This window comes from Pecten maximus, chromosome 5 (genome assembly GCF_902652985.1).
Source record: "Pecten maximus chromosome 5, xPecMax1.1, whole genome shotgun sequence".
Lineage (NCBI taxonomy): Eukaryota > Metazoa > Mollusca > Bivalvia > Pectinida > Pectinidae > Pecten > Pecten maximus.
The window spans coordinates 8,680,673-8,698,716 of NC_047019.1; the positions used below are offsets into that span (position 1 = coordinate 8,680,673).

At 35.4% G+C, this 18,044-nt stretch overlaps 2 protein-coding genes across 3 annotated transcripts; both read right to left on the reverse strand.

The window, feature by feature from the left end:
* Positions 1 to 2,726: 2,726 nt before the first annotated feature.
* Positions 2,727 to 9,526, reverse strand: LOC117326748 (coagulation factor V-like). Its single transcript, XM_033883470.1, has 2 exons — positions 8,972 to 9,526; positions 2,727 to 3,935 (listed from the first exon to the last, which is right to left on the reverse strand). Exons 1-2 carry the CDS (start codon positions 9,524 to 9,526, stop codon positions 2,727 to 2,729), a joined length of 1,764 nt encoding a protein of 587 aa, XP_033739361.1.
* LOC117327051 (baculoviral IAP repeat-containing protein 2-like) lies at positions 7,478 to 14,651 on the reverse strand. Of its 2 annotated transcripts, none has more exons than XM_033883878.1 (3): positions 14,529 to 14,651; positions 10,489 to 11,041; positions 7,478 to 10,016 (listed from the first exon to the last, which is right to left on the reverse strand). In XM_033883878.1, exons 1-3 carry the CDS (start codon positions 14,565 to 14,567, stop codon positions 9,874 to 9,876), a joined length of 735 nt encoding a protein of 244 aa, XP_033739769.1. In that variant the 5' UTR covers positions 14,568 to 14,651; the 3' UTR covers positions 7,478 to 9,873. The 2 variants fall into 2 exon arrangements, with proteins under 2 accessions (XP_033739769.1, XP_033739770.1); XM_033883879.1 differs by lacking the exon at positions 14,529 to 14,651 and adding an exon at positions 13,600 to 13,701.
* Positions 14,652 to 18,044: the final 3,393 nt, after the last annotated feature.

The following is an 18,044-nucleotide window of genomic DNA, read 5'->3' on the forward strand; positions in this document are numbered from 1 at the left end:
AATTTCACTGCCAACAAGGGAATAATTATTAAGTGTTTTGCCGACCGAAGTATGACTGATTTTGATTGAAAATTCATGAAAACCCAACAAAAACAGATCAAATGAACCGATAATGATGTCATCGATTTCTCTATTCGAAAAATATGAGGAAAAAACATGTTACTACCAAACTGCTTCACAGATTCAATAAAGCGTTAAATTTCTTTAAATGTTTTGCTTGTTAAAGGGGTTTCATTTTTTTCTCTTAGTTTTCTTGGTTAAATTCTCAGCCAAATTAGCCCAACTTTCAGCCAAGTAGGATTAATTAAGCTTGATTGAATATATCTCGACGCTCAATAGTAAGTCAATGCTTAAAATCAGGCTAATATTGATTGTCACCCGCATTCCCTTTTAGACGTCCCGACGGTCACAAAGTACAGACTTGTCCAGAATTTAGTCTAAGAAGAAAGATTACATGTACAAATGGAATTGTTACCTAACCGTGTTTGGCTTTTGACCTCTTGTCAGGTCGATGTGAAATCGTGACAACGTCAACATGTAGCATGTGTTGTGAACCTTCTGGAATCACATGTACAATGTACATTTGGTGTAAACAACTCGTCAGGTAACTCTCGTTCATATAGAGTTCGAATTTCCTCCAAGCTTAATATTACATCATATGTACCTGTTTCCAATTCTAGCTCCGTGAATGTTATATTGTTTGTTTGTTTACTTGTCTGTTTGTTTGTTTATTTCCATTCGTCTTTTTAACTCCCGTTTCTCTTGTCTTTCAGTTACATCTTTCTTCTCATTTGTTCATGCATCAACATATTATTATGCTTCACGTCTTGTTTTATCTCGCCCCACCACATTATTTAACCTCACATTTCTAATTGACAATATATATGCTAGAACTACAATGTGTCAAAAATTATGTCAATTAATTCTAAATTTTAGCACATATCGAATTTTTATATTCATTAATTTCACATATCTTATGCCATTCAATTTCCATAATAATGATACTCGTTATGCATTATATTAATTAAAGCGTAAAAAAGTTATTTGGATTCACATTATCACAATAGCTTTTAATGATTTTTCTTCAACTCCAGTGCTTGAAGTTATTTCAAATGATATAGATATGCCAATTAACGTTAGGTTTAGTATAAACACACTTAATTGCAAGTACATGTACATACATTCAGTACTTCTAATAGAATTGGACACGAATTTTCACATTTTTTCACTCATCTTTAAAGAATGTTGATATGAATAAATACCTCACAAGGCGATTTAAATTATATGAATCGGAAAAATTAATTATGTTTCAAAAGTTTGAATGCCTTAGGTTTGGCTTTTGATTGAGAACTTTTCTTATTTGACAATTCGGATTTTTTTTTCTGTAGACCTAAACTCTCTTGTGTTCCGACATATGCAAAACCACATCAGATCCAGCAATAGATTTTGATTTGTATTCACATACTCTTTCTTGCGAACCTATGTCTATGTTGAATATTCTATATGTTTATGCCTATCTAAATGTTTTCATATAATGTATATATATGATAGAGAGATTGCGTCTATAAGTTGAAAAAAAAACTTGCGCCTAATCCCTTGTCTTCATTTTGGTAATAAAATCTGTTTAAAGTAAAAAAAAAAAAAAAAAAGCGGTTACGCAATATATGATATTTTTTTTTATGTGAGAGGGAGAGAAAGACAGACAGAGTGAGAGACAGAGAGGGAGATCAAATGTACTTATATAATTTTGATTTGATTTTTTCAGCTATATAAAGAACAGAAAAAAGAGGAAATTAAATGAATCTTCACATGGACTACCACATCTAAATTCAGGAGAATTAAACAAATTAGTTCTGAAATGGTCATAGTTAAGAAAGCTGCCACAGTTCCTCAAATGGCAAACCGAAATTGGGTTATCTAAGATATGTGAATAACGGGAAATATCTCCAACGCTTTCTGGAATGATACTATTTTGAATAATTTTGAGCTATGTCATCTATTATAGTGACGAAAACATACAGTTTTCTGTATTTCTATAGTACTAAGGGAGCCAGAGGGCCCGAGTCGATTTCCGTATATATTCTATCTTTGTGTATATTAGAAGCCCTGTAGCAATATAAGTGTAACATCTTAACTGGATATTTTCAAGACATGACGAGTCTTTTAGGCCTGTCTGATCGCACATATCATATTTATATAAAATGATAAATGTGCTATATCTAGTTCTTATCTTAAGCACAAACATTGCATGTGGGAACCAGTGTCCATATTTCTATGAATTATTGCAGATAAACTTTGTACATTAAACCCTTTCTTTGTGTTATACAAAGCATTGCTCTTATTCCATACCTACGGCGGAACAGAGGTGACATGATTTTTTTTTCATGTACGGCTAAAAAACATTTTCATATAGTCTGAAAAATATTTTTTCCTTTCCGTGCTCACGTAAAACATTTATGTACGGTAAAAAAATGTTTTTTCCTTTACGTGCCCACGTGAAACTTACGTGAGCACGTAAAGGAAAATATATTGTTCAGTCTAGTAAATAAACATTTTTTGCCTGGCATAAAAAAAATATTTTGCATGTCGCCTCTGTTCCGCCGTACATACAGAGGGAACTGCCATTTCGGCGTTTGCAGCTTACACACGACATTTTTTTTAACTGACCCACTACATACTCCTTTATAGCCGAGTCAACTGGAACGCGATGGAGTAAAGCATCTTGTTCAAGGATACAACAGAGCGCCACTGCCGGGACTCGAACTAGCGACCTCTTCGGTCACGTAGCCTTGCGTCCTACCACTGTCGGGACTCGAACTAGCGTCCTCTTCGGTCACGTAGCCTTGCGTCCTACCGCTGTCGTGACTCGAATTAGCGTCCTCTTCGGTCACGTAGCCTTGCGTTCTACCACTGCCGGGACTCGAACTAGCGACCTCTTCGGTCACGTAGCCTTGCGTCCTACCACTGCCGGAACTCGAACTAGCGACCTCTTCGGTCACATAGCCTTGCGTCATACCGCTGTCGGGACTCGAACTAGCGTCCTCTTCGGTCACATAGCCTTGCGTCCTACCACTGCCGGGACTCGAACTAGCGACCTCTTCGGTCATGTAGCCTTGCGTCCTACCACTGTCGGGACTCGAACTAGCGACCTCTTCGGTCACGTAGCCTTGCGTCCTACCACTGCCGGGATTCGAACTAGCGTCCTCTTCGGTCACATAGCCTTGCGTCCTACCACTGTCGGGACTCGAATTAGCGTCCTCTTCGGTCACGTAGCCTTGCGTCCTACCACTGCCAGGACTCGAACTAGCAACCTCTTCGGTCACGTAGCCTTGCGTCATACCACTGTCGGGACTCGAACTAGCGTCCTCTTCGGTCACGAAGCCTTGCGTCCTACAACTGTCGGGACTCGAACTAGCGTCCTCTTCGGTCACGTAGCCTTGCGTCCTACCACTGCCGGGACTCGAACTAGCGACCTCTTCGGTCACGTAGCCTTGCGCCCTACCACTGTCGGGACTCGAACTAGCGACCTCTTCGGTCACGTAGCCTTGCGTCCTACCACTGTCGGGACTCGAACTAGCGTCCTCTTCGGTCACGAAGCCTTGCGTCCTACCGCTGTCGGGACTCGAACTAGCGACCTCTTCGGTCACGTAGCCTTGCGTCCTATCGCTGTCGGGACTCGAACTAGCGTCCTCTTCGGTCACATAGCCTTGCGTCCTACCACTATCGGGACTCGAACTAGCGACCTCTTCGGTCACGTAGCCTTGCGTCCTATCGCTGTCGGGACTCGAACTAGCGTCCTCTTCGGTCACATAGCCTTGCGTCCTACCACTGCCGGGACTCGAACTAGGGACCTCTTCGGTCACGTAGCCTTGCGTCCTACCGCTGTCGGGATTCGAACTAGCGTCCTCTTCGGTCACATAGCCTTGCGTCCTCCGCTGCCGGGACTCCAACTAGCGTCCTCTTCGGCCACGTAGCCTTAAAGCTTGCGTCCTACCACTGCCGGGACTCGAACTAGCGTCCTCTTCGGTCACGTAGCCTTGCGTTCTATCACAGGGGTTCGTTACAACTTGTATGACACATGCATATGAATTGAGTCGTACGACCTATATCATATAGCATAGCATTTTTTACGAACCCCCTAGACCAATGTACCTCCACGTCAAACTGATATTGTTTCAAAATTTGAATTTGACAACAAGTCCTTTTCTATATTTAGTGATTTGTATTAATATACAAGGTATGTAAGTGCTAGCCAACAATGGCCTTCCAACCTTATTGTGAACTCATCCGGTCATACAGTTTCGTAAACTGGAAGAGAAATATAATCATCCGTCTTATTCTTTCAATCTATTCCAGGGAGCCGCTCGGTCTTGAGAAGTATCGAATGGACAGGATACCAGACTCTCCCGAGGGGTAAACAAGCACCAACCTTGAGAAGTATCAAATGGACAGGGCACCAGACTCTCCTGAAGGGTATACATGTACAGGCACGAGCCTTGAGAAGTATCGAATGGACAGTGTACCTGACTCTCCTGAGGGATATAAAAGCACCAGCATTGAGAAGTATCGAATGGACAGGGTACCAGACTCTCCTGAGGGGTATACATGCACCAGCATTGAGAAGTATCGAATGGACAGGGAACCAGAATCCCCTGATGGGTATACAGACACCAGCCTCGTGAAGTATCGAATGGACAGGGCACCAGAAACTCCTGAGGGGTATACAGACACCAACCTCGAGAAGTATCGAATGGACAGGGTACCAGACTCTCTTGAGGGGCCAGCCTCGTGAAGTATCGAATGGACAGGGCACCAGACTCTCCTGAGGGGTATACAGACACAAGCCTCGAGAAGTATCGAATGGATAGGGTACCAGACTCTCCTGATGGGTATACAGACAAAAGCCTAGAGAAGTATCGAATGGACAGGGTACCAGACTCTCCTGAGGGGTATACAAGCACCGATGGTCTCCGCTACCGGCCCTCTCACGTCGCGTGAACAGTTACATGTTTTGCCGTGAAAGGAGTCAGAAAACCAATAAATTTAGTAGATTTTTATTACATACATTTATTTTCTTTTAAATATTTAAAATCGTTCTCTCGAGTTGAGATATAGAATTTTATGTATCTGCATCTACCTACGTTACCACACACTATATTGACAATGTATGCTTCAACACAAGAATAAATAAAACATAGTGTAATTCTATTTAAGTATCGATGTCCTATAATACATTTTATATCAAATCATAGCCAAGACGACATGTTATATTTGCACGATCCATGTTTTGCCTATATTGGCCAAGTTTTCCAGTGAAATTGATTGGGCCGTTTTTTCATATTTTTACTAATATGCATGAAGTTAATTAATAATAAAGATTATAGCCAGTCCGCTTGGTGTTAATATAATAATAAAAAAAAAATTTTGCACGTGTCGGATTCATATCAAAATTGAAAAGTAAATAACGCTTTATTTGTTTAAAATAAGTAAACAGTTACCATAATGACATATTAACAAGATCACACAATTTAAACTTCATGGTATGCGTTCCGACATTCTAACATAGATATTGATTTTTATATGAGAAACCCTGTAATTTCTTTCAAAATTTAGGACAGTACTGTAACTTTAATCGGGCGTTTCTTTTTTTTTTAAGGTATCGATTTCCATTACAGCGTTCAACTAAAGGGAGTTAACTCGTACACGCTAAGAGCATTCGTAACATGTCTCCGAGATTACGTTCACTCAAATAGCACATGAATTACAAAATAATGGAAAATAAATATACATGTATTCACTCTCTTTTTACATATTAAATGATGTTTTGGTCACATATTTCTTCGAGAATTCAATTACAAATTTATTTATTTCCATTTTTTAAAAATCCAAATCATAGCCCTTGTTCCATGTATATTATCATTCATCATAAATAGGATACAACAAACAAAAGGAAACATTAGTAATTTGTCGTTTTTGACAAATTGTTCATTATAACAGAAAAAATACAACTAGGGCACTAGTCTGATATATACAGAAATTTTCAAGGAACGTCGAACGGTTTTTGAGTTATAGCCCGGAAACAAAAGGAAACAGTAATTTGGTATTTTTGACTAAGTTTCCATGGTGACAGTAAAATACGGAAATGGGATCCGCAATAGCAAAAGGCACAACTAGGGCACTAGTCTGATATATACAGAAAGTTTCAAGGAGCTGTGTTGAACGGTTTTGGAGTTAAAGCCCGGAAACAAAAGGAAACAGTAATTTGGTATTTTTTATTAAGTCTCCATGGTGACAGAAACAAATACCGAAAATGGAAGGTCGGCAATAGCAAAAGGCACAACTAGGGCACTAGTCTGATATATACAGAAAGTTCCAAGGAGCTGCGTTGAACGGTTATGGAGTTATAGCCCAGAAAAGAATCTCGGACGGACACACGGACGGACGGAGGGAGTCCAATTTAATATCCCCCGCAAACGCGTTTCGCGGGGGATAATAATCAGCGAAACTGCTAATCAGTGAAAAACAACTATATCATTATAAAATAGAGGATGTTTCAAAGAGATACAAAAGAGATTTGTCAGCAAAAAAGTTTTGAGAAGCTAACTACTTAGTATATTAGATAAGATAAGATATATGTATATGTACGTATTATGTACATCTGTATGTTCGAACATGCAGATCTCTGGACAAAACATCTGTATACCATATACATATCGATCTTAAATTTTGACGGAAGCATGAGATGCCCAATGGGCCTGTACAACTAATTTCTTTTTTTAACAATTGCATCAGTTGACGTCATCCGAGGAACTTATTAGACAAATGTTAAGATTCCAACCCATTTGATAAATTTTCAGCGTTTTAACATGGGAATATAATCAACTGTACTTTCTTTCCGCAAAGTTTGTCAAGCACCATGAATACAGTTCAAGGTCATTTTTTTCACAAAATTTAGCCGACTTAATCCAAGGAACCTAAGTGCCAAATACCTAATTGGTTCTTCAAAAGAAGTGTTTTGCTTATATTTAAAACAACTTTGACCCCTAACCTAGGTCACAGTAATTTCATTTTGCAAACTTTGGCATGTGTTGCCGATATGGGTTCCTACATTTACCAGACAAATATTCTGATTTTATGTTGCAAATCATTAGGTTAATCAAAAGGATGTTCAAACATTTCAAACACATTTAATACCCGTGACCTTGAATAAAGGTCAAGGTCATTCATTCTCACAAACATATTGGTTACCATGACACTACACCTCTTGGTTTTTAAGGAAGTTGTTTTAATGGAAAAGTTGAGGGTGGAACTGGAAGATGGACGCCACTGGATAGGCCTAGGTGAGGTAATAAAATCAGGATCACACAGATTCAAATAATATTGGTATCAATTTCAGTTGATAGCACTATAGACACTACACTAACAATGATCATTGTTAAATATTTTTTGTCCTGAAAAAAAAACAAAAAAAAACATATTTCATATGTACATATTTTATTTTTCTGTGAGCATATTGCATTTGCATGTTGTCAACACAGCACAATAAAATAAAACAAAACAATGAAAAAAAAAACAAAAAAAAAACAATAGCCGTTCGCGTGCATTGGACAATTATGTGTTACATTTTTCCGTAATAACTAAATTATGAAGCTAATTTTAGATGATGACAGATTTCTTCCAGCATCTTTTTCAGATATCTCAATATTAAGATTATAAACAAAGATTTCTTCTCGCATTCATACAGCCACTGAAATCATTTCTTTCTCCGATTATCTTCATATTATAGATGATCAACACAAAGATTTATCTTGTAAAATTCAGTAAAGTATGACTTTGGGTTAAATTGTATATTTTTTATAACAAAATTAACCTATAAGAAAAATAATGAACTATTAGGAAAAGCTATGTATCAAATTAAAAATGGTGAATTTTTTGTAATAAAACCCAACAACATTCTATAGCTTCAGAGGGAAATTTCAACCAATAGGAAATTTTGCTCCTCCTGAGGAAATCAGTAATTAACAGTAGTTCATTAAACATAGATTGGTTACTGGCTTGCTGTAGGCCTAAAAAATAATACATGTGTTTCCGCTAACATGCCAGAAAAAAATTGCGTGATCCAAATGTATCTTTATGAAATTTACAAACATTATATTTCAGCCAGGCAATTTTGATTTGAATAGTCCTTCCTTGAAAATGACAAAGGAAACTTCCGGTTAGGCACAAAAATATAGGGTCGGTAGGGTTAGTTGAAACAGATATTTCTAGTTTAGGCCTTAAATTATTTTCAGAGGCATGTTAAATTAACAAAAATATATGAATTCCAATAACACAACATCAATAAATGACAACATTAATTTTGTGATGGTTTCTATAATGACACAGGCGTTTGTAGTTATAACGACAATAAATATATATTTTTAAAAGTTCAAACAATCTATTGTATTCAAATGTGAGCATTTTCCTGATCAAACAGGATAAAGTACATTTGATTGTCAAGTAAGTCGGTGAAAAGATCAAGACATTTAATTTAATTTGAAGGCAAAAACAAATGTTACACATTTGTGATGCGACAGCTAGATATATATAGGTCACTATATTTCTAGGATGAATGAAATTTGTACAAGTGTGCATGACACGATATCACAGATCTTGCAAATGATAAAATATTTTTACCAAATTTCTTCACAGTGCTTTTTTTACAACTTTATGATCACCATCTTTAAAATCATGGATCACTTTTTATGCAACAGAGTTGAAAACGATTTAAAATATTAAATAATTGTGTTTCGAATTTCATTTTGTCCAAAATGAATAACATAATAATTTGAAGTTCTTATCAACAGCTATATATCATGTAGAAATATATATATATATATAGCCATCTCAAAGTGGTTTACAAATTATTATCTGTGGTTTTGGGGCCTTTAGCGACCAGCAAATGCCTTTCTCAACTCCCTGAGGAGCATACAGCTTGAGCTGCCATTTCAGCATTAACAGCTTGGGCTGCCATTTCAGCATTAACAGCTGGGGCTGCCATTTCAGCATTAACAGCTGGGGCTGCCATTTCAGCATTAAGAGCTTGGGCTGCCATTTCAGCATTAACAGCTTGGGCTGCCATTTCAGCATTAACAGCTGGGGCTGCCATTTCAACACGAACAGCTGGGGCTGCCATTTCAGCATTAACAGCTGGAGCTGCCATTTCAGCATTAACAGCTGGGGCTGCCATTTCAGCATTAACAGCTGGGGCTGCCATTTCAACATTAACAGCTGGGGCTGCCATTTCAGCATTAACAGCTGGGGCTGCCATTTCAGCATTAACAGCTGGGGCTGCCATTTCAGCATTAACAGCTGGGGCTGCCATTTCAGCATTAACAGCTGGGGCTGCCATTTCAACATTAACAGCTGGGGCTGCCATTTCAACATTAACAGCTTGGGCTGCCATTTCAGCATTAACAGCTGGAGCTGCCATTTCAGCATTAACAGCTGGGGCTGCCATTTCAACATTAACAGCTGGGGCTGCCATTTCAACATTAACAGCTGGCCATGGGGGCTGCCATTTCAACACTAACAGCTGGGGGCTGTCATTTCAACATTAACAGCATACAGATGACATTTCTTGCACTGCCCTACCACATACTCATTTGCAGCTGAGTTGACTGGAACAAACACAACGGAGTTAAGTATCTTGTTCATGGATACAAAACTGAGCCCGTGCCGGGACTGAAACTAGCGATGGTTCCACTTGTGGCCCTGCATCGTGCCATGCAACAGGACTTCAAAATCTTATTTCACTCTGATCTGGTTTTAAAAGTACTTTTATGCACTTATAATGATTTTGCGTATGCCTCAAAAAAAATATGTCAAATACTCTCAGTGTGTCTTTCTAGATCTGTTCATTGCAAGAACACAGATATCGCTGAAATATTTATCGTGTTCCTCTACAGGAATGTCGCCTTCCTCAAAGTCTTCCAGCTGTCCCCCGCAGCAAAAACATTCACAGAGGTCTCCGACACCTACAAAATAACAAATAAATGTAAACAAATAAGACACCTACAAAACAACAAATAAATGTAAATAAATAGGTATGAAGAATTTAACAAAATATTACTATTAGAAATGCAATCGAAATTGGTTTGGTTTTTTTAAGGGAAATTAGCTTATCGTCACATTAAACAAATTCAACAGATTAAAATAATATCTAATAGTAATATTGATATATTGAGAGTTAGTATACATGTAAATTGTATGATATTATACATTCTTATAATTATAAGATGCTGTATCTAAAATATTTTTAAAATAATACTATAGTGTAGTTATCATGAGGTAGTAGTATTTTCAAAGTGCTAATTATCTTAAAGAAGATATGTGTCATTTTCGCCTGCTGGGCTAGATATGGATGGCATTTACCTGCGGGAGCCATATAATATTTAATGCATGCATGACAAATGCACTCATAAGAAACAATTCTCTTATGAACATTACCTGCATAGAATAGTCCAGCTTTCGCCAACACATCTTTCTCCATTGGATGTTTTGCTGGCCAATTTGGGTTGTCAAATGTTCTCAGTCGGTCTTTGAGCAACGCATAGTATTTGTGTCTCGGACATTTGGTGTTTGTAGACAAATTCAAACTTTTTATTTTTTCCAGTAACGTTGAATTATCTGCAGATGCGGGTCCATCAGTCTGTGTTTCGCTCATGCATGTCCGAACATGTCCAAATAAAGCAGCTTCATCTTTACTGTCTGTTTCATCGAATGTTTCACATTTAGGAAAATGTCGATAATGTTCAATGTGCACATTTTCATTTTCTTCAAAACTGTGAAGCACACCGCCGCAGTAAGCACACTGGACTCTATCTTTTTCTCCAAGGTAAAAAAACCCATCAGCAATCAATTCCGATTTTAATTTATCTGATTTCGGCCATCCTTTATACGATCTTGTTCTTGTTTCCTGGTTGCGGAGGTGTCTGTACCGTTCAATTGGAGGTGGTGGGGCTACATCTCTTCCCGGCATCCTAGCCATACCAGATGAAATCTGTAAAATAAAACATAAAATGAGTATCCTCCCTATATATCTAAAAGGAAATTACCAACAGCTGGAGTTGGATAATGTGAGCAGGTTTTAATTTTTTCCCCCGCCATAGTTTGCAGTCACGCCCTTTTGTCTGAATTTGCAAAAAAATTAGTTGCGACTTTTTGTCTGAATTTGGAAAGCAAATTAGTTACCACGAAAGAAAAATTTCTGCTGTAAGTGGCAATTTTTTGGAATCCAGATTTACACTTGTACATAAAATTATTTCAATAAGATATGAAAATGGTGCCCATTATAGGCCCTAAAAAGCCCTTAGAAAAATCCCTGAAGCTAAACATTGACTTAAAACTTTTAATGGTAAACTATCCTCCTGAGTTTGTAAAGTCCTATAATTCAAAGCATCAAATAGCTTATACGATTGAGTGAACAAAAAAAAAGTTTTTCGTTAGAATTGTTCCACAAAATTCTAACACTAGATTATCTCCCCCTAGAATCACACATCTCCTAGTGACCAAATCATAATTAAAGTGAAACCTCAATATATATATAAACAATAAGTTAAACCTAACCCAAGGCTATGTTTTCTCTCCCAAGAAGATACATGTACATATACTAGGCTAGGTAAATCAATGCAAGTTATCTGTATATATACTAACTATAGTATATCAGGGCTTTTTCTCACTAGTTTGGGAAAGGGCCTTTTTTCTCTTTTTGGGAAGAAAATTGGAGTAAACTGTAAATTTGGGGAATTTGGCTTAAATATGAAAAAAAATCAATTTTTTCAATATATATAACGGCCCCAAAAAACAGTCAGAAAAAGCCCTGTACATGTATATACAATTTATTTCATGAGAAGAAAAATGAGCTCCCTTACCATCAGTTGTACATTCATATTCTGGTTTATGTACAATATTCATGATCAATAAATCAAACAAATTATTAGACAGTCGCCCAAGGCATCCAATAGACACTTGTGGGTACATTTTTGACTCCCCAACTTGAGATCCGGCCAACTCATAGGTTGGAAGAGACTTCAACTTGACATATTTTTAATTTTGACCCTTTAGGTTCTGAGAAATGGTGATTTTAATTGACTTCTGAAATTGCCCTGTCACTATATATTAACAAGCCAGAAAGTAATCAACCATTGATTAAAATTGAGAATCAGCGAGCAACTATTAACGGTGATGAGATACATGTTCTCTTGCATATCTTGATTTAGCAAAAATGACCAAGAGTCTTTGTAAAGACCGAAGAATATATCAATAGATCAGTCAAGCATATACAGGCACTTCTGATACATTTCAAATGAAACATGCATCCATCCTTTTTTTATGAAAAGTATATCATGTTGCAATAAGGGGCAGGACAACTTAATACTAAGATGGAATACAGTAATATATATCTAAGATGGAATGCAGTAATATATATCTTATAATTTTCTTCCTTTACTGTCCATATAATCAGGTTGGGGAAAATACCCAACCTTGCTTATTATCACCAATTGAGGTAAAGTTTTGTTACTAATAATAGCCAAAATCACCCTAAAGTGAACTTTTTAAAAATCTTCGTCAATAATAGCCAAAATCACCCCAAAGTGAACTTTTTAAAAATCTTCATCTAAGTCGCATTTATATTATTTAGTCATGAGAGAAACATTATACAAATGCAAAAAAATGAAAATTATTTGCACATTTGAAGTACCAAAAATTGATGCAATACTTCTGGTAAAATGTAAAATCAGTTTCTAGGACAATGCAATTTCAGAAAACATATTTTATCAATTATATTAAATATAATTATATCCCTTGTCTTAATAAAATCATCAATAAGAAAAATAATTCAAAATTTACAGTTTAATCAATTATACATCTCAAACCCATACTCGAACTGGGGTATGAGTTGGTGGTTCCCCCAATCATGAGGTGCTATGCATAAAAGTGCACATGGAAAATCAAATACATTTGTATTTTGGACTAATCTTAAACGGTTTCATTCATCAAATGTAAATTTTCTCCAACTTTATTTTGAATGTTGTTGAATTACCAGAATTAAAATCAATGGCTTTGTACAGAAAAGTTACAAAAACGAAAAAAAATGAAGAATTTCTTATCGGGAACAAATAAAGTAACCAGGAAAATCCAGATCTATTTTTAGTTCTGGGGATTACGTATGAAATATTCATAGGGAATTTTTATCCCATGATTCATAGCGCTCCTGGAAGAGGAAGGGGAATCACCTAACGTTTCAAAATATAGACCCACATATATATAAAAAAAAATAATATTGAACAAAGGTAATAATCACAACAAACAATAACAAAATCCAATTACGTCTCTTTGCACCCATAGTTGAACATAACAGTTCACGTGAATTATCTGTTATAGTAACATCTGTCAGTGCACGTCCAACCTCGAACACATAAAAGCGTTCAGTTCCCAATATTTAACAGAAACATGACTATTTCAAACGAAATAATCTACGAAAGAACCACTTAAAGTTTCTAAACAAGAACGAAATACAAGATTATCGGTTGAAATCTCATCACATAATGTCATTACCTGTTTTAGTTTATCCAAATCACATTAGACCAACAGTTCAAACGACAAATCACCAAGGGAGACTACCGATGTGATCCGGTGAAAATACGGGAAGGGGTAAATTACGGAAACAAAATCCGGACAATTACCTACTGCGTTACGAATGAAGTTACCGACTTAATATTAGCGATCCTGCATAAAATAATTGTATTTTGTAATAGTTTAAGGAATTGGCGGGGTAAATAGTCATTGAAGAAAGTGTAGATATACAGTATAAGTAAATGGAGAATGTATGTTTACACTAACTAGTATATATAGATCTCTAATGTGACTAAATAATGGCACGACATTTATATATGGACCGGATATCACACTTGATCTATTGTACATTCTTATCATAAAGTCCACATGATAATGATTCAGACATGACTAGTGCTGTCAATTTTTACACAGTAATTAATGTTAATCGGGAATATCTATGTAATCATGAATATCTCTGCGATAACTATCTCCTATATATATATAATTATGTTCCATATGATCGGTACTGTAGAGATAATCAACTACAAGTGTATTTTAATCATTACGATACAATGAAAAGCTTGTCAAAAAGTTTTTAGTTCTAAGAATAAAAATATTTACAATATTGTTTGAATAAATTCTAAGATTATTTAACAGGTAGAGTGTAAAATTTACTGAAAAATAAAATGTCTTTAAACTATTTATCAAAAACCTGTACATTTTGTTAAACGAGCCAGGCACTGATTATATTACACGAGGAGTGCTAAGTGATGTCACTTTATGACCCTAGTCCAACTCCAGTCCTCGATCTATGATATTATTATCACCAGAGACGTATATATATATTATTCGTATTTTCATAGGTCTGATCATTATTAAAACAATTCAATGTCATAGAGATGTTGTGTAAAATATATTTAAAAACTTACCTTTTTACAATAACCACAAACCCCATTTATTCCACACATGGCAACGTACAACACACTCACACCAGTTACGTTGTTGACTCGATAGTGGACGTGAACGCCCTTTGGCTAACACTATATAACGCTATCTGGTAAATCTGGTTTTTCGTAATATCTATATATATAGCAGCCACTCCCGATTGGCCAAGCAGCCGAATACGTCACACTTAGCCAAGCATGAATGTAACAACATTCGGCTGGTAACTACCACAGACGTCTCTACCCTGCATGGATGGGGGTTGCCCTAATTTCTTATCGGTGCTATTTATAATTTGCTGCTGCTTTAATAGAGGAGGACCACAAGGCCGTGATAGCTGACGTAAAACCCGTAAATAAATAAATAATGAAGGAAGAACAAAACAAAATACTGGTCGATATGGTATAGTGAAGTTTACTAATTAAAGATCTGAAATTGTGTGAGATAGATTTCAGCACCGTAACATTTGATTTTGCCCCATCACTGATTTGATCTATATATATTTTTATGGAATCCAGTACAACGATTGTGTAATATCTTTAATGATAATCATCAACTCGGAGAAACTGCGCTATGCATGACATGAAAAAAAACTACAATAATTAAGTACATCCCTTTATTAGAACAATTAATTATGTTATATATATATATCGATTGTCTATAGGAACAAGGACGTATCTCCAACATGGCGTGCTTAGAAGTAAAGGGCTGTATCTCAAATTTATCAATTTTTTAGATTCTAATAAATTACAACTACGAGTGAGATTTTCGTATAGAATCTGTACATTATATCAATTGAAATGGTCTAATTCTGTTAAAATACTGTGTGATTTAAAGAATCAGACAATTGCCATTGATATCAAGTGCATGTTCTAAAAGAAAAGCTCAGTCGGAATTGTAAATAATCAAAATCTAAAAATTGATAAATTTGAGATACGGCCCTTTACTTCTAAGCACGCCACGTTAGAGATACGTCCTTGTTCCTCTAAACAATCGATATGTTTCTGCTTCTATAGTATAATCCGAGCTATATTATAAATTGTTACGATTTACTGATGATGATATATATTAAATAGACGTAGGATTCATTATTGATAAATACAGTGTATACAGAATATTACAGACGCTGGTTTCTTTTCATTTAACTTACTGTTTACCTACTATAACTAACGAACTAGAATAACGAACATGGATCTGGACGACGGACTGACTGATGCCGGAGTATGGAACGCCAAATTAACATATATTTATGGCAGGCCGTTTTAACATTTAATCCCATTTCCCCTTAAGGCAAAATATGCTTCAAAATTATTTCACTTAAGTGAAATACTTTTTACCTTAAGTTTGATTAAAAGACTTTTTTCGGCATAGCCGTATAAATTTCTTTTGACCCCGAATATGACGCGAAAGGTGGCGTTACTGGTCAAGATGAAGTATGTGATTGGTCAATGTAGCGGTAAATGCAAAATGCAGATATGCCGTTAAAGACGAAACAAAATTAAGATTGAATGCAAGCTGAATAAGTGGACGTACCTTTCAAATGACACATTAATAAAATCATATTCCTGATTCAAATACAGTCTTATTATCACCAAAAATGATTCAAACTGATATATATTTTTGTTATCCGTGCTGAAACTGCGCATTTATTAATTAGTTCGTTAATCTAATTCACCAGCAGTATTACATTATAACCACCATGCAACATTAAAACTATGCCGTTTATCTGTTTAAAGATATTTCTTGTTTGCATTGTCTTATTTAACTGAAGTGAAAAAGATTTTCACTTAGTGAAATTAATTTTATCCAGCTTAAGAGAAAATCTTTTTCACTTAAGTGAAATAAAACATAATGCAAATGCTGCTGTTGAGTAAATAGGACAGCCATTCTCATGAATCAAATATGGACCCCCGACTAGTTCATCTATTGACCAAGCATTGCGTGTTTAATTTCTGACCAATTTGAGACCTTTTCTCTACTCCATTTGTTGTTAGTATTATCGAAGAAATAGGATTAAATATTAAAACGGCTTGCCATATATATTCAATCAAATGAACCTCTCTTCAAATAACTGAAGACAGATTTAATTCAATTAGAGATAGGTTCATATATATATAGAGAGAGAGATAGGTACAATTCTATTAAAGATAGGTCTAAATAAAACTAATTGAACCTATCTTCAATTGATTTGAACCTACCTCTAATTGAATTGAACCAATCTTCAAATAATTGAAGATAAGTTGATGAGAAAGTGACATTTATTTTTATTAGTAAATTATTTAATAACATCAATATTAATTAATTTATAAGTATCAATAAGGAATTTCTTCATATTAATAAAAAAAAAAGTCCATTGTTTATATTGATAATTGAATAAAATAAAATAAATATGAAGAAATGATTTTCAAATCAGTGAAGAATGAAAATTATTTATATTAACAAATTAGTTATTAGTGTCAATAGTGATTTCATTTAATATTAATAATTCATTTATTGATTTGAAAAGATCAGAACGACATTTATCAATATTAATTATCGATTTATTGATATTAATAAATGTTGTGGATTTCAAGTAATTGTGTTATCTATAAATCAGCGCCCCCTAGTGAATATTGGGCATAATCTCTTTAGGATTTCAAATCATCATTCAAAGGTACGGTCGATCACAAAAGATGTAATCCCTATTTCCTTATGATGGAATTTATCAATATCAATAGATGTATTAGAAATTATAAAAAAAATGATAATACTAAGAAATTAAGTATCAATATCAAGATATTGTCCACAATTAGAAGTATTGTTGATTCCCCCCAAGGTTACAAGATTGTATTGCTTCACTCAGACGCAGGAAAATGTATGACATGAGGACATCAATATGTATGTACATGTATATCGAATATCATTAAAAATCTCAGATATTGATTAAAAGTGAGTATTATCAGTAAATTATTTTTTTATGACAATAAATAATCATTAACATCAATAAATTATCAATATGAATAAATAAAAAAGTCTGCTTTTCCACAAAAAAACTTGCCCTTAATGTTAAGCAGACCAGAAATCTATACTAACTTAACTTATATAAGTCTCAGCAAACCCAGTGAAGTAGTGATGAGTTACACCACCTACACACTGAATATACAAATATCTACAACCACAGGTGACGATATAGGTACTCACCTATAACGACAAGGACTATATCTTGTGTCTGGTCTGTTTACTGTACACAATATACCTGAACATGTCAGACAAGTACCGTATTTGAAAGATTCCTAACAGAAACAATTGAGATTCCCAACATAGATATATTTACCATGTGTTAGGAAAATGAAACTGTAAATGGTTTCTGTTTATACTAGGAAGTATTCAAGTTTAAGCATTGATAGTCTATTTCCGTGATTTGACAACGCTAGCTAATAGTGCAAATGTTTATCATTGGATTATCAGTTTGCTCAGTGTCCCCATACAAAGAAAAAGTACACTACAGCGTGATTATGTCAACA

Bases quoted from the DNA above. Each gene is read 5' to 3' on its own strand.
- LOC117326748 (XM_033883470.1), bottom strand. From the start codon at position 9,526: ATGGCAGCCCCAGCTGTTAATGTTGAAATGGCAGCCCCAGCTGTTAAT. The intron at 3,936-8,971 runs GTATGCTCCTCA...GAGTCCCGGCAG, and splicing joins CTGAAATGGCAGCTCAAGCT to CGGAGGACGCAAGGCTATGT.
- LOC117327051 (XM_033883878.1), bottom strand. From the start codon at position 14,567: ATGTGTGGAATAAATGGGGTTTGTGGTTATTGTAAAAAG. The intron at 11,042-14,528 runs GTAAGTTTTTAA...TTTATTTTACAG, and splicing joins TTTGTGGTTATTGTAAAAAG to ATTTCATCTGGTATGGCTAG. The intron at 10,017-10,488 runs GTAATGTTCATA...GTTATTTTGTAG, and splicing joins AGCTGGACTATTCTATGCAG to GTGTCGGAGACCTCTGTGAA.